General features: G+C 38.1%; 1 protein-coding gene across 1 annotated transcript in view; it reads right to left on the bottom strand.

Annotated features, from left to right (window-relative positions):
• The window catches only part of OLA1 (Obg like ATPase 1), a 243,919-nt gene that overhangs the window by 89,878 nt on the left and 133,681 nt on the right, over positions 1 to 20,360 (bottom strand). The window contains exon 4 of the mRNA XM_007940699.2: positions 6,261 to 6,436. Within this exon, the coding sequence (XP_007938890.1) occupies positions 6,261 to 6,436 (176 nt within the window). The remainder of the gene's footprint in view (positions 1 to 6,260; positions 6,437 to 20,360) is intronic.

Below are 20,360 nucleotides of genomic sequence, written 5' to 3'. Positions count from 1 at the left end.
AACCAATCTCACTGCCGTCAAGTAGCATCCGACTCATAGCGACCCCTCCTTGGGTTTCCGAGGCAGTATCACTACGGAAGTAGATTGCCCAACCTCCCTTCCAAGGAGTGGCTGGTGAGTCTGAACCACCAGCCTTCTGGTTAGTAGTCAAATGCCTTAGGCACTATGCCACCAGATAGAAGGTGACTGAAAATACCACGGTTTGGGTTAGGTGCACCTCAGTCTTCAAAGTGATACCTTTGTTCTTTAACACTTTAAAGAGATCCCTTACAGCAGATTTGCCCAGTGCAATACAACATCTGAGTTTTTGACTGCTGCTTCCATGGGTGTTGATTGTGGATCCAAGTAAAATAAAATCCCTGACAACATCAATCTCTTCTCCATTTATCATGATGTTGCTTATTGGTCCAGTTGTGAGGATTTTTGCTTTCTTTACACTGAGCTATAATTAGTACTAAAGACTGTAGTCTTTAATCTTCATCAGTAAGCACTTCAAGCCATCTTTACTTTTAGCAAGCAAGGTTGTTAATGAGTCTTCCTCCAATCCTGATGCTACATTCCTATTCATGTAGTCCAGCTTCTTGAATTATGTGTTTAGCATACAGATTGAATAAGTATGGTGAAAGGATACAGCCTTGACACACACACTGGTTTTAAGTCATGCAGTGTCCCTTTCTTCTGTTCTAATGATAGCCTCTTCATCTACGTACAGGTTCCTCACAAATACAATTAAGTGATTTGGAATTCCCATTCTTCATGATGTTATCCATAATATGTTATGATCCACACAGTTGACTGCCTTTGCACAGACAATAAAACACAGGGAAACATCTTTCTAGTATTCCTTACTTTCAGGTAAGATCCATTTGCCACTAGCAATGACATCTTTCATTCCATGTCATTTTCTGAATGCAGCTTGAATTTCTGGAAGTTCCCTGTCAATATACTGCTGCAACCATTTTTTAATTATCGTCAGAAAAATTTTACTTGTATGCAATATTAATGATATTGTTCGATAATTCCCACATTCTATTGCATCACCTTTCTTTGGAATGAGCACAAATATGGATTTTTTTTGCTACAGTGCTGTATTTCCAATTTCTTGGTAAAAATGAGTGAGCACTTCCAGTTGCATTCATTTGCTGAAACATCTCAGTGATATTCTGCAAATTCCTGAAGCCTTGTTTTTCATCGTTTCCCTCGGTGCAACTTGGACTTCTTCCTTTAATAACCACTGGTTCTTGATCATATGCTACCCCCTGAAATGGCTGAATATTGATCAGCTCTTTTTGGTTACAGTGTCTTTGTGTATTCTTTCCATCTTTTAATGCTTCCGGCATCATTCAGTATTTTGTCCACAGAATCCTTCAATATTGTAATTCGAGGTTTGATTTTCTTTTTTTTTCCCCCTCCAGTTCTTGCAGCTTGAGAAATGCTGAGCATGTTCTTCTGTTTTGGTTTTCTAACTCCAGGTCTTTGTACATTTCATTATAATAATAGACTTTGTCTTCTCAAACCATCCTTTGAAATCTTCTATTCAGCACTTTTATTTCATCATTTATTCCATTCACTTTAGCTATTCTCCATCCATAAGCAAGTTTCAGAGTCTCTTCTGACATCATTTTGGTCTTTTATTCCTTTCCTGTCTTTGTAACAATCTGTGCTTTCTTCACGTATGATGTCCTTGATGTCATCCCACAACTCATCTTGTCTTCAGTCATTGGTGTTCAATGAGTCAAATCTATTCTTCAGATAGTCTCTAAATTCAGGTGAGATATAATCAAGGTCATATTTTGGCTTTCGTGGGCTTGCTTTTTTTAAAAGATATTCCATTTCTTCATCTTTAGATTTAGTAGTGGGTATGTAAATTTGAGTAACAGTATTAACTGGTCTTCCTTGTAGGATTATGGGTATTATCCTATCACTTATAGCACTGTATTTCAGGATGGATCTTGAAATATTCTTTTTGATGATGAACGTGATGTCATTCCTCCTCAATTTGTCATTATCAGTATAGAGACGATACAACTATCAGATTCAAAATGGCCCATACAGTCCATTTCAGACAACGTCCAATATTCCCAAATTCATACTTTGTACATTTCACACTCTGATTTTCAATGAATGTGTGCAGCTATTTCTTCCCATTTTGAGTTGTGTCCCTTTAGCAAATGAAGGTCCTGAAAGCTTTACTCCATCATTAATGTTGACTCTACTTTGAGGAAGCAGCTCTTTCCCAGTTGTATTCTGAGTGCCTTCCAAACTGAGGGGCTCATCTGCTAGCATTATATCAGACAAAATTTCACAGCTATTCTTAAAGTTTTCCAGCAATATATCAGACAGTATTTCACTGCTACTCATAAGGCTTTTAGTGATTCATTTTTCAGAAGCGGATGGCCTCGTCCTTCTTCTCAGTCCACCTTAGTCCGGAAGCTCTGCTGAAACCCTCCCACCCTGGGACACCCTGGTAGTATTTGAAGTACCAGTGGTATAGCTTCCAGCCTCAGACCAACTTGCAAGCCACCACAGTACAACAAAGTGACAGAAGTATGGTGGAGACTACCTTTATGTGGGGCAATGGTGGTTCACTGATAGAATTCTAACTTCCATGTGAGATCGAAGTTTGATTCCTGGCCAATACATAGCCACAACCCGTCTGTCAGTTTTGCTATGATGCACAATAAGTTTCAGCAGAGCTTCCAGACTAAGACAGACTAGAAGAAAGTCCTAACAATCTATTTCTGAAAATTAGCCAATGAAAAACCTATAAATTACATGGGGATGGCACAGGACCAGGAACCATTTTATTCTCCTATACATGAAGTCACCATGAGTCGAGGACAGCCTCAACATCCACTAACAAGAAAAACACTCTGTACAACCAGAATGCAAAAGAATGCTTACAGCAGCATTGCTTATAATTATCAACATGGGGGATGAGAAGGATTAGAATGGCCATCCACAGAACAGATTTGAAACCTGTGGTATATCCTTTCAATAAAATATTTTACAGCAAGGAAAATAAACTAATTAAAAGATAAACGTCACATGGATAAATTGTACAATGTGAAGTAAAAACTGCTCTAACAAATACATTAAGTCCCTGGGTTATGAAGGTCCAACTACAGACAAACCCTTGTTGTTGTTGTTACGTGCCGTCGAGTCGGCCCTGACTCATAGCGACCCCTCCTTGGGTTTCCGAGGCAGTATCACTACGGAAGTAGGATTGCCCAACCTTCCTTCCAAGGATTGGCTGGTGGGTTTGAACTGCCAGCCTTTTGGTTAGCAGTCAAATGCCTTAGGCACTATGCTACCAGAGCTCCCCAGACAAACCCTAGTTGGCCTTTAATGTTCCATTAGTTTACACTCACTTTGAAATGACTGAACCAACTCCTACTCCCCAAAAATTCTTCATCACAATCACCTTCAATTGCTGCACATGCAGCTTTTAAATCACTGGAAAGTCTTTGAGCCTTTTCTTACACTAAAGTAAGACTAAATAAGAACAGTATGCACCTGTTCTGACTTACCTATGAATTCAACTTAAGACCACACTTAGGAATAGATTTCCTTTGTAACCTGGGGAATGCCTGTACATACAATATGATATTATTAACAAAAGTTCAATATCAGGTTAAACTAATTCATACTGTTTAGGGGGCACATACACTGGTAGTATAAGCAAAGCAAGGAGATTATTACCATGAAAGTCATAATAGAGGTTAGCTCCGAGAGGACAGAGGAAGTTAAAATTGGTAAGGGATGGGAGAATTTTGGGGTGGTTAGTAATGCCTGGAGCATTGGTGGTGCTGTAGTTAAAGCACTGGACTGCTAACCAAAAGGTCAGCATTTTGAACCCACCAGCCACTCGGCAGCAGAAAGATGAGGCAATCTGCTTTTGTAAAGATTTACAGTCTTGGAAACTCTATGAGGCAGTTCTACTCTATCCTATAGGGTTGCTATGAGTTGGAATTGACTTAATGCCAGTGGGTTAGGTTTGGTTTTGTTTAGTAATGCCTATTTCTTGACATATGAGTGGGGTTTTAAAACTATATATTAAACTATACATATGAGGTTAACACATTTTTTGGTATGTCATATTTTAAAAAGAAATTTGCTAAGAAAATGTTTTTCAAACAAGACTCTGGAGCAACTGATCTGGTTGAAAAACTTGAACTATAATTTACTAAGTATGAAATCTTGAGCATTTCATAAAACCTCTGGAAATCTGAGTTTCCCAGTTGTAACATGGGGCTGATAATAATAATATATATATTTCAGGATATTGTGTGGTTTAAATATGGTAACATGTAAAAAGTGTCCAACAGTGTCTGGCTCAATAAATAGAGAAATATAATTTAATTCTTCCTTAGGTGAGGTGAAAATGAAAAAAAGTCAAGATACATTGATTTACAGTTTACTCTGAAGCAGCTGAATTTAATATGAGGAAAAGAAAAGATGGGATAATCATACTTTTTGGAAATGAGAAAATAAGAATATAAACTACCCAGAAGAACTTGACATTGAAGGGAAAAATGACTGTGGAGAAAGTATTTAGATTTCTCTGAAAGCACAAGTCATGCTGTGCCTTCAAATTCTGTATAGGAATTTTAGAAAAATGGTGAGAAATAAGAAAATATTATTACAGTAATGAATAGCATTCAACAGTCAGGTTTTCCTTGAGAGGATAAGCCAGTAATGGAAGTTCAAGAATTTCAGAAGGGTCTGAGATCCCTTTTCTCCCACATCAAGGAAAGAAAGATTAATAAATTTATTTTTAAGACAGTTGTCATTTCAGATAGACTTATAGATGTCAGCTATGTATCAATTAACTAAAGAATGACTGCTAAGGATTCATTCTAATCAGTAACCATTATCTTTGGGGCAAATAAATTATTTTCAATCCAAACATCTCTTTCTCACAATTTTTTTTTTCCTTTTCAAAGAGGAATGGTTTTCATACCCACACATTTGATGCCCCTTTTCCTTCTAAAGTCTTACATATTTCCTCAGACAATTTCTTTGTTTTCCCCAATCTATTTGCATAGGAAATAACCACAATGTTAAGAGGTGTAAAGGCACTGGGGCTCATTCGAGAATATCAAGCAAGTAAGTAGCACAACATGTATCTCTCTGTGTCAAGTCCAGGGCATTTTCAACCATCAGTAACTGAGGGTAGAACTAAGTCTAAAGGTGGATTCTCTAACTGATTTCTTCTTTAGTAATGTGGAGCTCTTTCCTCAACTGCGAGTTTTTCAAACTTACTAAATAAAAATGAGGAAAGGAAAAGACGCAATATGCAATTTCTAGAAATGAGAAAATTAAAAATAAACACATGTATTAAAAATAAATATGAAAGAAAATCTAACCAGTCATGCCTCCATAATAAGACTGCAATAAAAGATTGGGACAGTGACGCCCCATGAGCTTCCTGGTTGGTGAAAAACATTAATGCTCAGGAGCATGATGTGTCCCTTTGATGGGTTAGGAAGCTCTGTGTCGAGGACCCTCCCAAGCCCTCACCCTGTCCATCTCTTTATTAGTATCTTTTTTCTTTGTACAATAAAATTATAATTATAAAAAAAAATGAAGGAAAAGAATTTTCCTATGGCAAAGGAATATAAAAAGCAAAGCAGTTTGCTAGATTTTGATAAGTGAAAAAATGTATAATTATGACATTGCTTTTCAACTGTAAAATATTTAAATGAAAAGCTTCAAAACTGACTTTCAAACATTTATTACAACGTTGCTAATAATTATTCACTAATAATGTGATAGAAAACACATTTAAACTTAGGACAACGATTTGTATTTTCATTCCATAAGAGATTAAAATCGTGTGTCTTAATAGGGCATTCATTTAGTCACAATCCCATGGAAGACCAATTCCTTCTATTACTCATGTCTTCAAAGCCATGGAACTCATCCATTCAGCCACTTCTCTAAATTTAGTAAGTTTCTTTTAACCATAAAGCTACACTTCTCTATCACTAAAACTCAAGGGTCTACCTGGTAACCACATAACACCCTCTATATTACTAGTAAATACAGCTTGCTTAAGAATACCTTAAACAGCCTGTGACCACGACCCTTGGTGGCCCTCCCAAAACAGATTTTTTAAATAATTTTTTACACAGAAATGACCATGGAATTCTGAAATTCCATAAGAATATTAGATATTTTATGTGCTTTATTTAAAAAAACATTTTAATGAAGAAAATGAACTCAGGTATCTACAGAAGCTGTCAATTTTTACTTACATATTCAGGTTTTAGTTTTTTATCTCCTCCTCTCACAGCCACCTTTTCTAGTTTATCAATAATGGGCCCAAACATTTCCTCATCTTTGAGCTGAAGCTCTTCATGTATTATTTCTATATCTCGAATAGGATCTACACTTCCTTCAACATGCGTGATATCATCATCTTCAAAAGCACCTAAAATGAATTAAAGGAAAGGAATTCAATAAACAAACAATACAGAGGGTCATTATAATTAGAATGAGTAGAAGTGAAAGATTCCTAGAAGATTAAGAAATAATTTACTATAGTCAATAAATTATTCTAAATTCTATGCATATAGTACATAGTATTTTCCCCCTATTTAGCAATATTTAGGGCATTAACAACAAAATGGTAGTTCAAAAGTCTCAACATTTTGAAAACGGATTCAAACAAATAAATTTATGATCTTTGCAGAAAGAAAATTGTGTTCTGGAACTACTAGCATTTCCAAGTTCAGTCATTAAAAGGTATTGAATTCCAGGCATGAAAGCCTGAAGTTCTAAACTACACTACTATGGGTTTCCAAGGGAACCAGATTTGGGGTGGGGGAGAGAAGGCCTGAAATCATCTGGCAGACCTCTTCCCTGCTTCAATCTACTTTATCACTGTGGTTCTGACTGTGATTAGATAATGAACCACTCAGACACACAATTTACACAGCAGCTAATTTCATCGGCCTGATTTGAGGGTATGGTTTTTAGGGGGCTATCAACGAAGCAGATGAAGGTGCATTTGTCATATATGAGTGACAACCATTCACACTATCTGAGCAAAATGGTTCTGGCCCTTATTAGAAACACATGCTATTATCACATATTTAAAGTGCAGTTGAAGCCATAATTTCAAATTGCCAACTAGAAACATAAGGGTAAAACAACCAGATATTACTGAAGCATGTGTACTGACTTTATGCCCTTTTGAAGACATAATGTGGCAACATAATTCAACTGGGATTTACTCAAATTACCAGATAAAGAACAGTATCACAAATATGAATACAAGAAATATTATAAGTAGAAAGCAACAATATACCCACAAAATAATAAACATTTATAATTAAACAAATATAAACATCTATTTACATATAATAAATTACTTTAATAAAAGTACCAATTAGATTATACTCAAAAAATAAGAGCTTTCCAAACATAAAGTATCAATTCTTTTACATAGAAGTATCACAGAAATCATTAGAGATCGTTGGACCAAGTTTGGTAAAAGAAACAGTAAATACAGCTCACTCTTAAATCCTGAAGACTAAGAGCTACAGGCTACAAAGAGTTTTTAATATAATTTCCCAGAATTAAAAACAATTAAGTTGTTTATATCTTAAAGTGGAAAACGGTAAGAATAAAAAGATACATGTATTACTGCAATTAAAAGATAAGTCAGTAAAGTAATATTTAAGTATTCTTGACATACAACTAATGTTGTATCATATAATGTCAAATTCATATGAACTAGCAAGAAACAAGGAGGTACATCAGATACTTTACTAATAAACACATTAGATAGTGATTTAGGTAAATGTTTTAAATCTTTGAAGAGTACAAAATAAGTCATCCGGGATATTCAACATTATTTATTTGTCATGATTTGAGGCATCTTACACAAATGGTACCATAGAATAAAACATAAATAAATAAAAGTTAGCTTCACGGCAGCCAAAGCCAAAACCAAAGCCAAAAAAAAAAAAAAAAAAAAACCAGAAACATAGTTAGTTATAAAATAACAGCTTTTTCCTGACACTCATAGGTGATATGGTAGTCTTTCCGTAAAGGACCAATGAGTAACTATAGTAATCGACGTCCTCAACAAATTCCTATAGCAAATGCATCGGTGGTGGTGTTGTTAGGTGCCACTGCTTCAATTCCAACGCTTAGGGACCCTATGTGACAGAACAGAACTGTCTCATAGGGTTTCCTAGGCTGTAATCTTTACAGGAGATCACAAAGTCCTTTCTCCCGCAGAGCTGGTGAGTGGTTTCAAACCACCAACCTTTTGGGTAACAGCCAAGTGCTTACCATTGTACCACCAGAGCCCCTTAGAAAATGCTTTAACAGGTTTAAATGGCAATTTCTTAATTACCCATTGCTGTAGAGTCAATTCTGACTCATGACGACCCCATGTGTTATAAAGTAGAACTGCTCCATAGAGTTTCCTTGGCTTCACAGATTGCCCATCCTTTCTTCCATGGCACCTTTGGGTAGGTTCAAACTACCAACCTTCAGGTTAGTAGTTAAGCACAAACCAGTTGCACCACCAGTAGACAATAGGGAGTAACTTAGTATGCCTACTCCTCACTTATCAACTATCTCACCCAAAATTTTACATTTATGATGGTAAAAACTCTACTATCTGACTATTTTGTACCTTAATAATGTATGTCTGATAGTAATGAATACTGAGGCATGAGGCAAGCGTAACACTGGCTGTGATGTGACTGGGCCATGATTCTGAGTGGTTTGACAGTTATATAATGATGTAATCTGGCAGTTATGTAATGATGCAGTCATCCTCCATTTTGTGATCTTATGTGTTCATCTTACATTTTCACGTAATACCAATTTTTGCATAACAATCTGGTCTTTGGAAGCTAAACATGTCACTAAGTGAGAAGTGAGTATAACTGCAATTCTGGGAGCAAAGAAAACAAATTTTCTGATGATGTGCACTAATCCAAAGAGAAACCCTAGACTAAAGAAAAGAGGGTCACTTACAAATCAGTCTCCAACACACCTTGACTAGTCAGCCAAGGATTGGGTAAGAAAAGGAGTCTGGACTGGATCATCACTAATCCATTTACCCTATCGTAAGAAACTACCACCCATCTGTCACTTTCTCCTACTATGGAGGCTTGCATTTTGCTATAATACTGGTGGCTATGCCACTGGCTGGGAGCTCTGGTGGCATAGTGCCTAAGGCATGTGACTGCTAACCAGAAGGCTGGTGGTTCAAACCCACCAGCCACTCCTCAGAAGGAAGGTTGGGCAATCTACTCCTGTAGTGATACCACCTTGGAAACCCAAGGAGGGGTAACTATGAGTTGGATCCAACTCCATGGCAATGGTTTTTTTTTTTTTTTTTTTTTTTTTTTATGCCACTGGCATTTCAAATACCAGCAGGATCCCTATGGTTGACAGTTCTAGACAAAAACAGACTAGGAAGAAAGGCCAGTGAATACCTATGGATCACAACAGATTACTGTCCAATGTTGCTGTTGTTGTTTGGGGTCATTAAGTTGGTTCTGATTCATAGCGACCCTATGTACAACAGAATGAAATATTGCCTGGTCCTGTGCAATCCTCAGTCATTGCCCTGCTTGATCCTACTGTCCCAGCCACTGTGCCAATTCATCTCATTGAGGGTCTTCCCCTTTTTGGCTGACCCTCTACTTTGCCACGCTTGATATCCTTCTCCAGGAATTGGTTCTCTCTGACAACATGACCAAAGTACAAGTAGCAGAGTCTGGCCATTTTCATTTCTAAGGAGTATTCCAGCTGGACTTCATCCAAGACAGATGCGGTGTAGTAAATTATTTTGTATGGCTTTTCTACCCATAAGTCATTGTAAACTCAGTGGTGGAATGAGCAACTGAGGAGCTCCTGATTGTAAATGTTATCCACGTGGAGTATTTCTGTTGGGCGTGGCACAATACAATGTTCTGGGAGATGCCCACTCTCCCTCAGATGCTTAGAGTTCTGATGCTATAATTGGCTAGTTTGACCACCCTGCTGGGCTCAAAAGGAGGCGTCCTAGAGGCAGAACTCTCTCTCACTGCTGGTTGAGGAAGATGTGCTGCCGAAAGAGACATGCACCCCTGAAAGAGACACGTGTTGCTGGGAAAGAGACGCAAGAGACACGCATTGCTGAGTGAGACACTGAGGGACCAGCACTGCTGAGAAAGAGACTGTGAGAGACTGTTGGCTGGGAAAGAAACTGAGCATTTTTCCTGAACTTGAATTGTAGCCTGTGGTGCTTCCCTAATAAACCCTGTAATCTGTGAGTTCTGTGTGGCCACTGCAGCGAATTATCGAACCCAGGAGATGGTAGGTGCTTTGGGAGGAACGGTTGGTGAAAGGGCTGGAGGGAGGCAGCATGTCTGGCCTTGCAGTAATAGGCCTTGGGTTACTGCTGGTAATCCTGTCTTCCCCTTGTAGGGTTAGAGAAGGTCAGAACATGTGGCCTCCTTGCCGTTTTTCCAACAGACTTCTTCATTTTTCTAGAAATCCATGGTATATTCAATATTCTTCACCAACACCACAATTAAAATTCATAAATTCTTCTGTGGTCTTCTTTATTCATTGTCCAGCTCTCAAAACTATACTAGACTATTGAAAATACCACAGCTTGGGTCAGGCATGCACACCTTAGTCTTCAAAGTAATCTCTTTGCTCTTTAACACTTTAAAGAGGTCATTTGTAGCAGATTTTCCCAATGCAATATATCATTTGATTTTTTGACTGCTGATTCAATGGTCGTTGATTATGAATCCAAGTAAAATATAATCCCTGACAATTTCAATATTTTCTCCATTTATCGTGATGTTGAAAGGATCCAACTGAAAGGATCCTTTGATCCAATTGAAAGGATCTAGTTGAAAGGATCTAATACAGTGCTGGAAAATTAGCCTCCTAAATTGAAAGAGTGGCATGCATCTCGGGGCAGCTTTATTTTAAGGCCAGACCCCAGAGAGGCAGGTGCACAGCAGTTAGGAACAACTAACAGAGACGAACTTGTTTGTCAGTTTGTTGTCCTGTGATGGCATGCATGTTGCTGTGAGACTGGAGGCTGTGCCACCAATGTTGCAAAATGCCAGCAGGGTTACCCATGGTGGACAGGTTTCAGTGGAGTTTCCAGTCTAAGAAAGACTTGGAAGAAGGAAGAGGCCATCCACTTCTCAAACAACTGGCCAGTGAAAACCTTATGAATAGCAGTAAAACGCTGTCTGATGTATCACTGAAAAACTTTATGAACAGCCTTGAAACACTGTGTGATACAGTCCCAGAAGATGAGCCGATCAGGTTAGAAGGCACTCAAACTATGACTGAAGAAGAGCTGACTCCTCATAGACGAGACGACCTTAACACTATGGATGGAAAGTAAAGCTTTCAGGACCTCCATTGGCTGATGTGGCATGACTCAAAATAAGTAGAAACAGATACAAACATCCGTTAATAATCAGAACATGGAATGTATGAAGTACGAATCTAGGAAAATTGGAATGAAATGGAATGCACAAAGATCAATATCCTAGGCATTAGTAAGCTGAAATGGACTGATTTGGGCCATTCCGTATCAGACAACCATACGATCTACTATGCTGGGAATGACAAATTGAAGAGGAACAGTGTGGCATTCATCGTCACAAAGACTGTTTTAAGATCTGTCCTGAAGTACAATGCTGTCAGTGAGAGGATAATATCCACATGCCTACAAGGAAGACCAGGTAATACTACTATCATTGAAATCTATGAGCCAACCTCCAAAGCCAAAGATGAGGAAATTGAAGATTTCTACCAACTTCTGCAGTCTGAAATTGACCGAACATGCAATCAAGATGTGTTGACTATAATTGGTAATTGGAATGCAAAAGTTGGAAACAAAGAAGAGTTACTGGTAGTTGGAAAATATGGCCTTGGTGATAGAAGTAACACTGGAGATTGCATGATAGAATTTCACAAGACCAACAAGTAATTTGTTGCAAATACCTTTTTTCAGCAACATAAATGATGGCTATACAAGTGGACTTCGCCAGATGGAGGACACAGGAATCAGATCAACTACATCTGTGGCAACAGGTGATAGACAAGCTCAAGATCTTCAGCCAAAACAAGGCCAGGAGCTGATTGTGGAATAGACCATCAACTGCTCACATGCACATTTAAGTTGAAGTTGAAGACAATTAAAACAAATCCATGAGAGACAAAACATGACCTTGATAATATCCCTCCCAAATTTAGAGACCTTCTTAAAGAATAGATTTGATGCATTGAACACCAGTGATTGAAAACCAGAGGAATTGTGGGATGACATCAAGAACATCATCCATGAGTGCACCCAAGAACATGTATAGGGTTGGCAGAAAGTGGTCCAATAATTTTATGTGTATGATCTGAATTCCCAGGTGTATAATGGGGCTGACAAGGGGCAAGGTTGTAGTCAGTGCTTGGTCACAGCCAGCTACCCAGAGGGACCGAGTAGTTGAACCTGTGGGCTTAGGACCATAGTCACAGAGGACATCAAGCTCAATTGGCATAACATACTACACAAAGCATTGTTCCACCTCCTACTGTGGCGAGTAGCAAACGGGATCTTAAAAGCTAGCAAGCTGCCATTTAGATGCAACGATGGGTCTCTCCTCATCCAGAGCAAAGAATGATGAAAACCAAAAATTGATGGAAACAATTAGTCCTAGTGACTGGTACACCATCTGATCTGCAGCCTATATGACTATGAGACCAGAAGAAATAGATGGTGCTTGGCTACTACTGTCAACCACTTGGAAGAGGACCTTTGTAGGAGATCCTAGATAGACAGGGAGAACAACGTGGAACAAAACTCAAGATCATTTTTGGGGAAAAAAAAAAGCAAGGAACAGGTTTGCTGGCCTGAGGCAGCCTGGTGGAACCACTGAGACTGTGGCCCCTAACTGCCCTTCAGGTCTGGAATTAAATGCACACCTGTGGCTTCCAGCCAAACAACAGAGAGGCATATCAGTTGAGCATTTACCTGAGGTAGATATACTCCTTGGAGAGAACAAACATGAGAGAAAGAAGGGCTGCTCAGGCACAGGGAGACAGCTCAGGGGATAGGAGTGCATGGAGACATGGACACAGGGAAGAGAAGAGGTACCTATCGGGAGGAAGTAGGAAAGGAGATGTTGCATTATGTTAAATTGTCGTCAATGTCATGAGACAAAGTGTATGTGAACTGCTGTATGGAAAGTATATTTGCTCTGTAAATCTTCACCCAAATCACAATACAAAAGAAAGAAAGAAAGAAAGAAAAAAGAACATCATCCATGAAGAAAGCAAGATGGCATTAGAAAGACAAGAAAGGAACAAAAGCAGGTATCAGAATAGACTCTGAAACTTGCTCTTGAGCAGAGAGTAGCTAAAGCAAATGGAAGAAATGATAAAAGAGCTGAACAAAAGATTTTAAAGAGCAGCTCAAGAAGACAAAGCCAATTATTATAAATATGAAAAGACCTGGAGTTAGAAAACCAAAACGAAAGAACACGCTCATTATTTCTCAAGCTAAAAGAACTGAGGAAAAAGTTTAAGCCTCAAGTTGCAACACTGCAAGAATCTATGGGCAAAATATTGAATGATACAGGAAACATCAAAAGAAGACGGAAGGAATACGCAGAGTAACTGTACCAAAAAGAACTGGTTGACATTCATCCATTTCAGGAGGTGGCATGTGATCAAGAACCAATGGTATTGAAGGAAGAAGTTGAAGCCCACCGAAGGAACTGGCAAAGAACAAGGCTCCAGGAATTGAGGGAATACCCACTGAGATGTTTTCAACAAACGGATGCAACGCTGAAAGCACTCACTCGGTTATGCCAAGAGATTTGGAAGACAGCTATGTGGCCAATTGACTAGAAGAGATCCGTATTTGTACCCATTCCAAAGAAAGGTGATCCCACAGAATGTGGAAATTATCAAACAATATCATTAATATCATATGCAAGTAAAATCTTACTGAAAATGATTCAAAAATGGCTGCAGCAGTACACTGACAGAAAATTTCCAGAAATGTGAGCTGGATACAGAAGAGGACGTGGAACGAGGAATATCATTGCTGATGTCAGATGGATCTTAGCTGAAAGCAAAGAATACCAGAAAAATGTTTACTTATGCTTTAATGACCATGTAAAACATTCAATTGTGTGGATCACAACAAATTATGGATAACATTGGGAAGAATGGGGATTGCAGAACATTTGACTGTACTTATTCGGAACCTGTACATAAGCTGTCATTCGAACAGAACAAGGGGATACTGCATGGTTTAAAATCAGGAAGGGAGTGCATCAGGGTTGAATTCTTTCACCGTACTTACTCAATTTGCATGCAGAACAAATAATCTGAGGAGGTGGACTGTAGGAAGAAGAAGGTGGCATCAGGATTGAAGGAAGACTCATTAACAACCTCCAATACACAGATGACACAACTCTGCTTGTTGAATGTGAGGCTGACTTGAAGCACTTACCAATGAAGATTAAAGACTACAGTCTGCAGTATGGATTATATCTCAATACAAAGAAAACAAAAATCCTCACAACTGAATCAATAAATAGCTTCAAAAGGGATGGAGAAAAGATTGACGTTGCCAAGGACTTCATATTACTTGGTTCTACAATCAACACCAATGGAAGCAGCAGTCATGACATCAGACAACATATTGCATTGGGCAAATCTGCTGCAGAAGACCTCTTTCAAGTGATAAAGAGCAAAGATATTTCCTTGAAGACAAAATAAGGTAAGCCTAACCCAAACCATGGTATTTTCAATCACCTCTTATACAAGTGAGAGGTGGACCAAAGGAAGACCGAAGAATTGATGCTTTTGAGTTGTGGTGCTGGAGAAGAATGCTAAGAGTACAACGGACTGCTAAAAGGACTAACAAATCATCCTAGGAGAAGTGCAGCCAGAATGCTCCTTGGAAGAAAGAATGGCCTGACTTCGTCTCACCTACTTTGGCCATGTTGTCAGAAGGGATCATTCCCTGGAGAAGGGTATCATGCTTTCACCTTTAGTAAAGTGGAGAGTCAACTAAAAAGGAGAAGGCTCTCAACGAGATGGACTTACACATTGGCTGCAATGATTGTTTCTTTCTGCTGTGCACAGGGTCACTGAGTTATAGATGACTTGATGGCACCTAACAACAACAAATTGAAAGATACTCAAAATACACAACAGCCACAACAATGAACCTGAGGATAGCAATGATCATGAAGATGGTGTAAGACTGGGCAACATTTCATTCCATTGTTCGTGAGGTTACCATGAGTCTCAGCTGACTTGACAGCAACTAATGACTATAAGGAAAAATTCAAACTAGACCCTATATACTTTGGATTACACTGTTGTTCTCATGCTCCAAGCTCATATATTACAATATGCAAGGGACTTTTATTATATTCATTTGTATGTGAAGTGGTAACATGTTACAGCAAGAATTTAAATCTATTTTTAAAAAATAAATTTTGGCAAAAATTAACATAAGAGAAGGAACCACAGTAACTATACTTTAAAACTGAACAGTGTTGTGATGAGGCCTAGAATAGTTGTTTTAGGTTCCATACATTTGGTGTACATTTGGGCAACTTTCCATTTCTTAAAAGCTAATAAATTGGGGATTACTTTCTAAAGACATGTCCCTGGGTCAAAAGACTTCACCCTAGATTTACGTTCAACTTTTCCTTTTTAGCACACTTAATAGTTAAGATTATGGGCTTTGAAATCAGATAGATTTACTGGTCATAAAATCTTACACAAATTATTGAACCTAGATCTGATTTTCCCATCATTAGATGCTTAGCAGAGTATCAGATATATAGAACTCTTTCAGTAATTGGGGCATATACTATTTTGTCATGATGTAGGAACTAGTAACTGTCTTAAGCTGCTTCCTACAGAGAAAGAAAACTAGTGAAGCATGTGAGTGTGTGTGTATGTGTGTGTATATATATATACACAGAGACAGAGACAGAGAGAGAGAGAGAGAGAGAGAGAGATTGACTGAGAGATTTATCTCAAGGAAATTACTCCACACAGTTGTAGAGGGTAGCAAGTCCCAAGTTTATGTGCCAGACAACAAACTGGAGGCTTCTCCTCACTCACATAGCTATGAAGAACCCGAGATGGGCATCTCAGACAGCTTGCTGCTGCCTTATGAGTTGCAGAGGATGAAGAATTCAAAATCAGCAGGTAAGATGGAAGACTGTTGACTCACAGACTGTGGAAGCCAACAAATCCAAAGACTGGCAAGTAGGATGGCAAGTCATGGGCTCAAGTCCCAAGAACCAGAGGTCAGATGATAATAATCCAGATGTAGGATCCAGAGAGCGCAAAACATCTGCAAGTTTTGCCAGAATACTCATATATACTGGTTGCAGGCCACATTCCCAAGGAAACTCCCTTTACAACTGACTGGCTGATCACATCTGGTCACATCATGAGGTGATTACATCGTATCACAAAATGGAGGATAACTATATCGTTACATAACTGCCAGATTACATCATTAGATAACTGCCAAACCACTGAGAACCACAGCCTAGCCAAGGTGACACGTAAGTTTAATCATCAAAGTACTTTAGAAGAATTCCATAGCAATATATGTAAAATGTTAGTTTTGAACAATATAGTTTCATGTTGGTCAACTTATCTTGGGATAGATTAAAATAAATTTTGAGGGTTTATAAGTTTTCTCCACCATTTCTTGCTAGTTCACCAGCATGTTTTTACCCTAGTCCATGACCAAAGTTATTTATTTCAACTTCACATTAAATAAAATAGTGTTTACCCCAATAGGGACCCTATATTGGTAAAGAAGATGACTTTACGCACCTTAAAAAACTACACTAAATTATACTGAATCAATCACTTTGTGAGAAAGTTACTTCCATTTCAATTCTCTTTCAATCCTGTTTATGTCAAGGAGAACATCCCAGCTTGATACTTTTGGTCTTTAACGTCTACATTAAATCTATCTTTTTACCAACAGAGCAGTCTTAGAGCATCTGAAGACAAAAACATTTAATAAAAATGTAGTTTTCCTTGTATTTATTCTTATTATAGTTTTCAAGTTTGACAAGCAATACTAATTTTCTACTTAACCTGAATCACAAAGTTTTCTGTTTAAATAAATTTAACCAAAAAAGTGAGCCATTATGAATAAAATAATAAATTTGTATCAACATGCATTAAATGATTACATTTTTGGTGAGATTACTTCTATCAAGTGAAATGTCTGAAAACATGGGTCTGAATATCTGAAAACTATGGTCATTTTGATGACATTGGGATCTTACCTGATTTTTTTTCTCAACTTTTAGTACTATTCTGTATAAATTAGGATAATGTGTTAGGGTGAGGTGTGAGTTTTGAGGGGAAGGGGGAGTACTGTGTAACACTTTAGCGAGCATAGTCAGGGAGGCCTCTCTGAGGAGATGACAACTGAGTTGAATCCATATTGGCCAGAATGAAGCAGTAATGTAACAATCTGGAGGAAGATCTAAGATCAAAATACTCCTGCGGCTGCTGAGTCAATTCCAACTCATAGTGACAGCATGTGACTGCTAACCACAAGGCTGGCGGTTCAAACCTAACAGCCACTCCTCAGAAGGAAGATAGGGAGATCTACTTCTGTAGAGATACTGCCTCAGAAATCCAAGGAGGGGTCACTATGAGTTACAATCGATTCTACGGCAGTGAGGGAATAATCATAGAGGACAGAGCAAAACTGCCCCATAGGGTTTCCAAACTGTAATCTTTACGAACATAGACAGCCAACACCTTTCTCCCATGGAGTAGCTGGTGGGTTCAAACACCCAATCTTTCAGTTAGCAGCTAAACGCTTGTTGTTGTTGTTATGTGCCATTGAGTCAGCCCCGACTCATAGCGACCCCTCCTTGGGTTTCCGAGGCAGTATCACTACAGAAGTAGGATTGCCCAACCTTCCTTCCGAGGAGTGGCTGGTGGGTTTGAACCGCCAGCCTTCTGGTTAGCAGTCAAGTGCTTTAGCCACTATGCTACCAGAGCCCCAGCTAAACGCTAAGCCATTGCAAAACCAGGGCTCCTCAGATGCTGTTTAGACATAAAGAAAAATGAGCACAGAAAACTTACCTCTGGCTTTGGGGGAAAAATAATGGTTCTTTGAGAAATACTTTAGTTGCTATATCCCTCTTAATTCTTCTATTTCTTCCTTATATCAAACATGGACCTAGTAGTCTCTTATTTCTTACAACTCGAGAGTACAAAAGAATAAATTTTAGCATTTCTAAATTCATTTGAATTTTGTGAACGTTCCTTCCTCTATACTCTAAACGGGCTATTATATAACGTAAAACACAGGCTGTGAAAGAGATCCTACAGGAAAGTGGCCCACTTCGAAATCACAGTCACTTTAAAAGTTTCAACTTCCAAGTAAGAGGGTATGAATAAACACTGAAACAAGAATTATACTTCATCACTGCTGTTTGGTCAACCAATACTAAATCGACACCATACACATCACCAAGAACAAAAGAAGAATACTAAGGAGATATAAGCAGTAAAATCAAGTCACACATCAGGCTTCATAATTCTCCAGTGTAACTAGCTCCATGCCAAAAGTCAGTAGAGCAGTTATCTTTAGAGTTCTAAGAGAAAGAAAATACGACTTAAGAATTTTTTTGCACCCAAGCTGTTTTGTATTGTCAAGCATAGAGACTGTGGACTCAGTGCTGAATATACTATGATATGCAAATAAGACTAAACAAGCACAGGGATTTTCTAAAATTTAGTAATTTCTTCCGTGTCACATCGTTTTCATTTAAACACAGTAAAATGTAATTTAGTACTCTGTTTAAAATAACATATACCCTGTATGATCACAATTATATAAAATTATTTCTCTCTTAATGACACTGAATAAGTCATAAGAAAAATAATTTCTAGACAGTGAGCTATTGAGCAATTTTAAAATATTCTTTATTATTTATATCACTTAAACTTCTCATAATGAACATGCATTGTTTTTATAAAAACGAGTAATTCTTTTAAAAAGTTTAATTTGTAGAAAAATTTTCACAACTTTTAAAGTTTTGGTTTTACAGTGAGCCATAAGAAGAAAACCATTATTACCATAAAAAGTATCTTGTGCCTACACATTTCTATAACGTGTATGAATAAAAATAATCTTAACTGTAGCAAACACTCACTTAAAAATTATTTGTTACAATGGAAAATTATCCATAAGCTAGGTTTGAATTGGATTCCATCACAGAGATTTCTTACTCAGCAATCTTAAAACATTTTCTTTCACAACAAAGCACTCTTTTGTAATTTTCTTGACTTCTCTCACATTCTCAATTCATTTCCGTTTTCCCTGCAACTCAGCAGTTGACCTAACTTTTCTGCTCACAGGAAAAAAGCAGGTCATGTCTGTAAAACCAAACTCTGTGTTGCTTTTCTAACCTTTCCTCTTTTCCAGCAGTAAAATGAAAAATGTCACCTTCTACTCTTTTTTGAAGGTTTGTGGCAACCCTGCCAATCTTTCTACCCACTCTGCACTGCATCCTATCTCTTCCCAAGTAAGTTTACCCTATAGATTGTTCCTTCTGCATTAATTTTTAGTAGGCTGAAGATTCTACATTAAATGAATCATTTCAGTTACCCCTGGATACGTGACATTAATTCCCACTCCAGTTATTGCTTTCCTTCAAAGCCAAATTTCTTGAAAGAGCTGTTTGTATCTGCTCTCTACACTTCTTTACCTATTTATGACTCAATCCATTTGCTGGAGGCAAATTGGAATCTGCCTCCAACATGCTATCAGAGAAAAAAGAGCAAGAAATGAATAAAGGGACATGAAGACCTTCCCCCAAAAAAAGCTGTCAGAAACTGATCTCATAAAAGGATACCAAAGCTCAACCTTCATGATGCTAACAACAATTCTTCAGGAATCCTGACTGACCTCTTAGCAGCATCTAACTTAAGGGTATCTTAAGGTAGTATCTTTCATTGATTCTTTCTAACCATATTCTCCTGCTTTTCTTCTATTTTCTCTGGCCATTTCATCTTGTTCCAGCGGTTCTACAGATGTTGATGTCTCCAAAGCTTTGTCTTAGCCCTCTCCTCTCACCTCTCTACTACACACCTGCTGACAGAATTTTCAGGCCAGCATTCTCCCGAATGGCTGCAGGATGCTGTGAGGTAAAATCAAATAAAATAAACAAAAACTTCTTTTTGGTTAGTTATATACAGGCCTAGGAGCTCTGGTAGCATAGTGCCTAAGGCACCTGACTGCTAACCAGAAGCCTGGAGTTTCAAATCCACCAGCCACTCCTCAGAAGGAAGAT

This window comes from Orycteropus afer, unplaced genomic scaffold, assembly GCF_000298275.1.
Source record: "Orycteropus afer afer isolate SDZICR_OR568_19922 unplaced genomic scaffold, OryAfe1.0 scaffold00001, whole genome shotgun sequence".
NCBI lineage: Eukaryota > Metazoa > Chordata > Mammalia > Tubulidentata > Orycteropodidae > Orycteropus > Orycteropus afer.
This window is presented reverse-complemented; position numbering and strand designations above follow the sequence as displayed.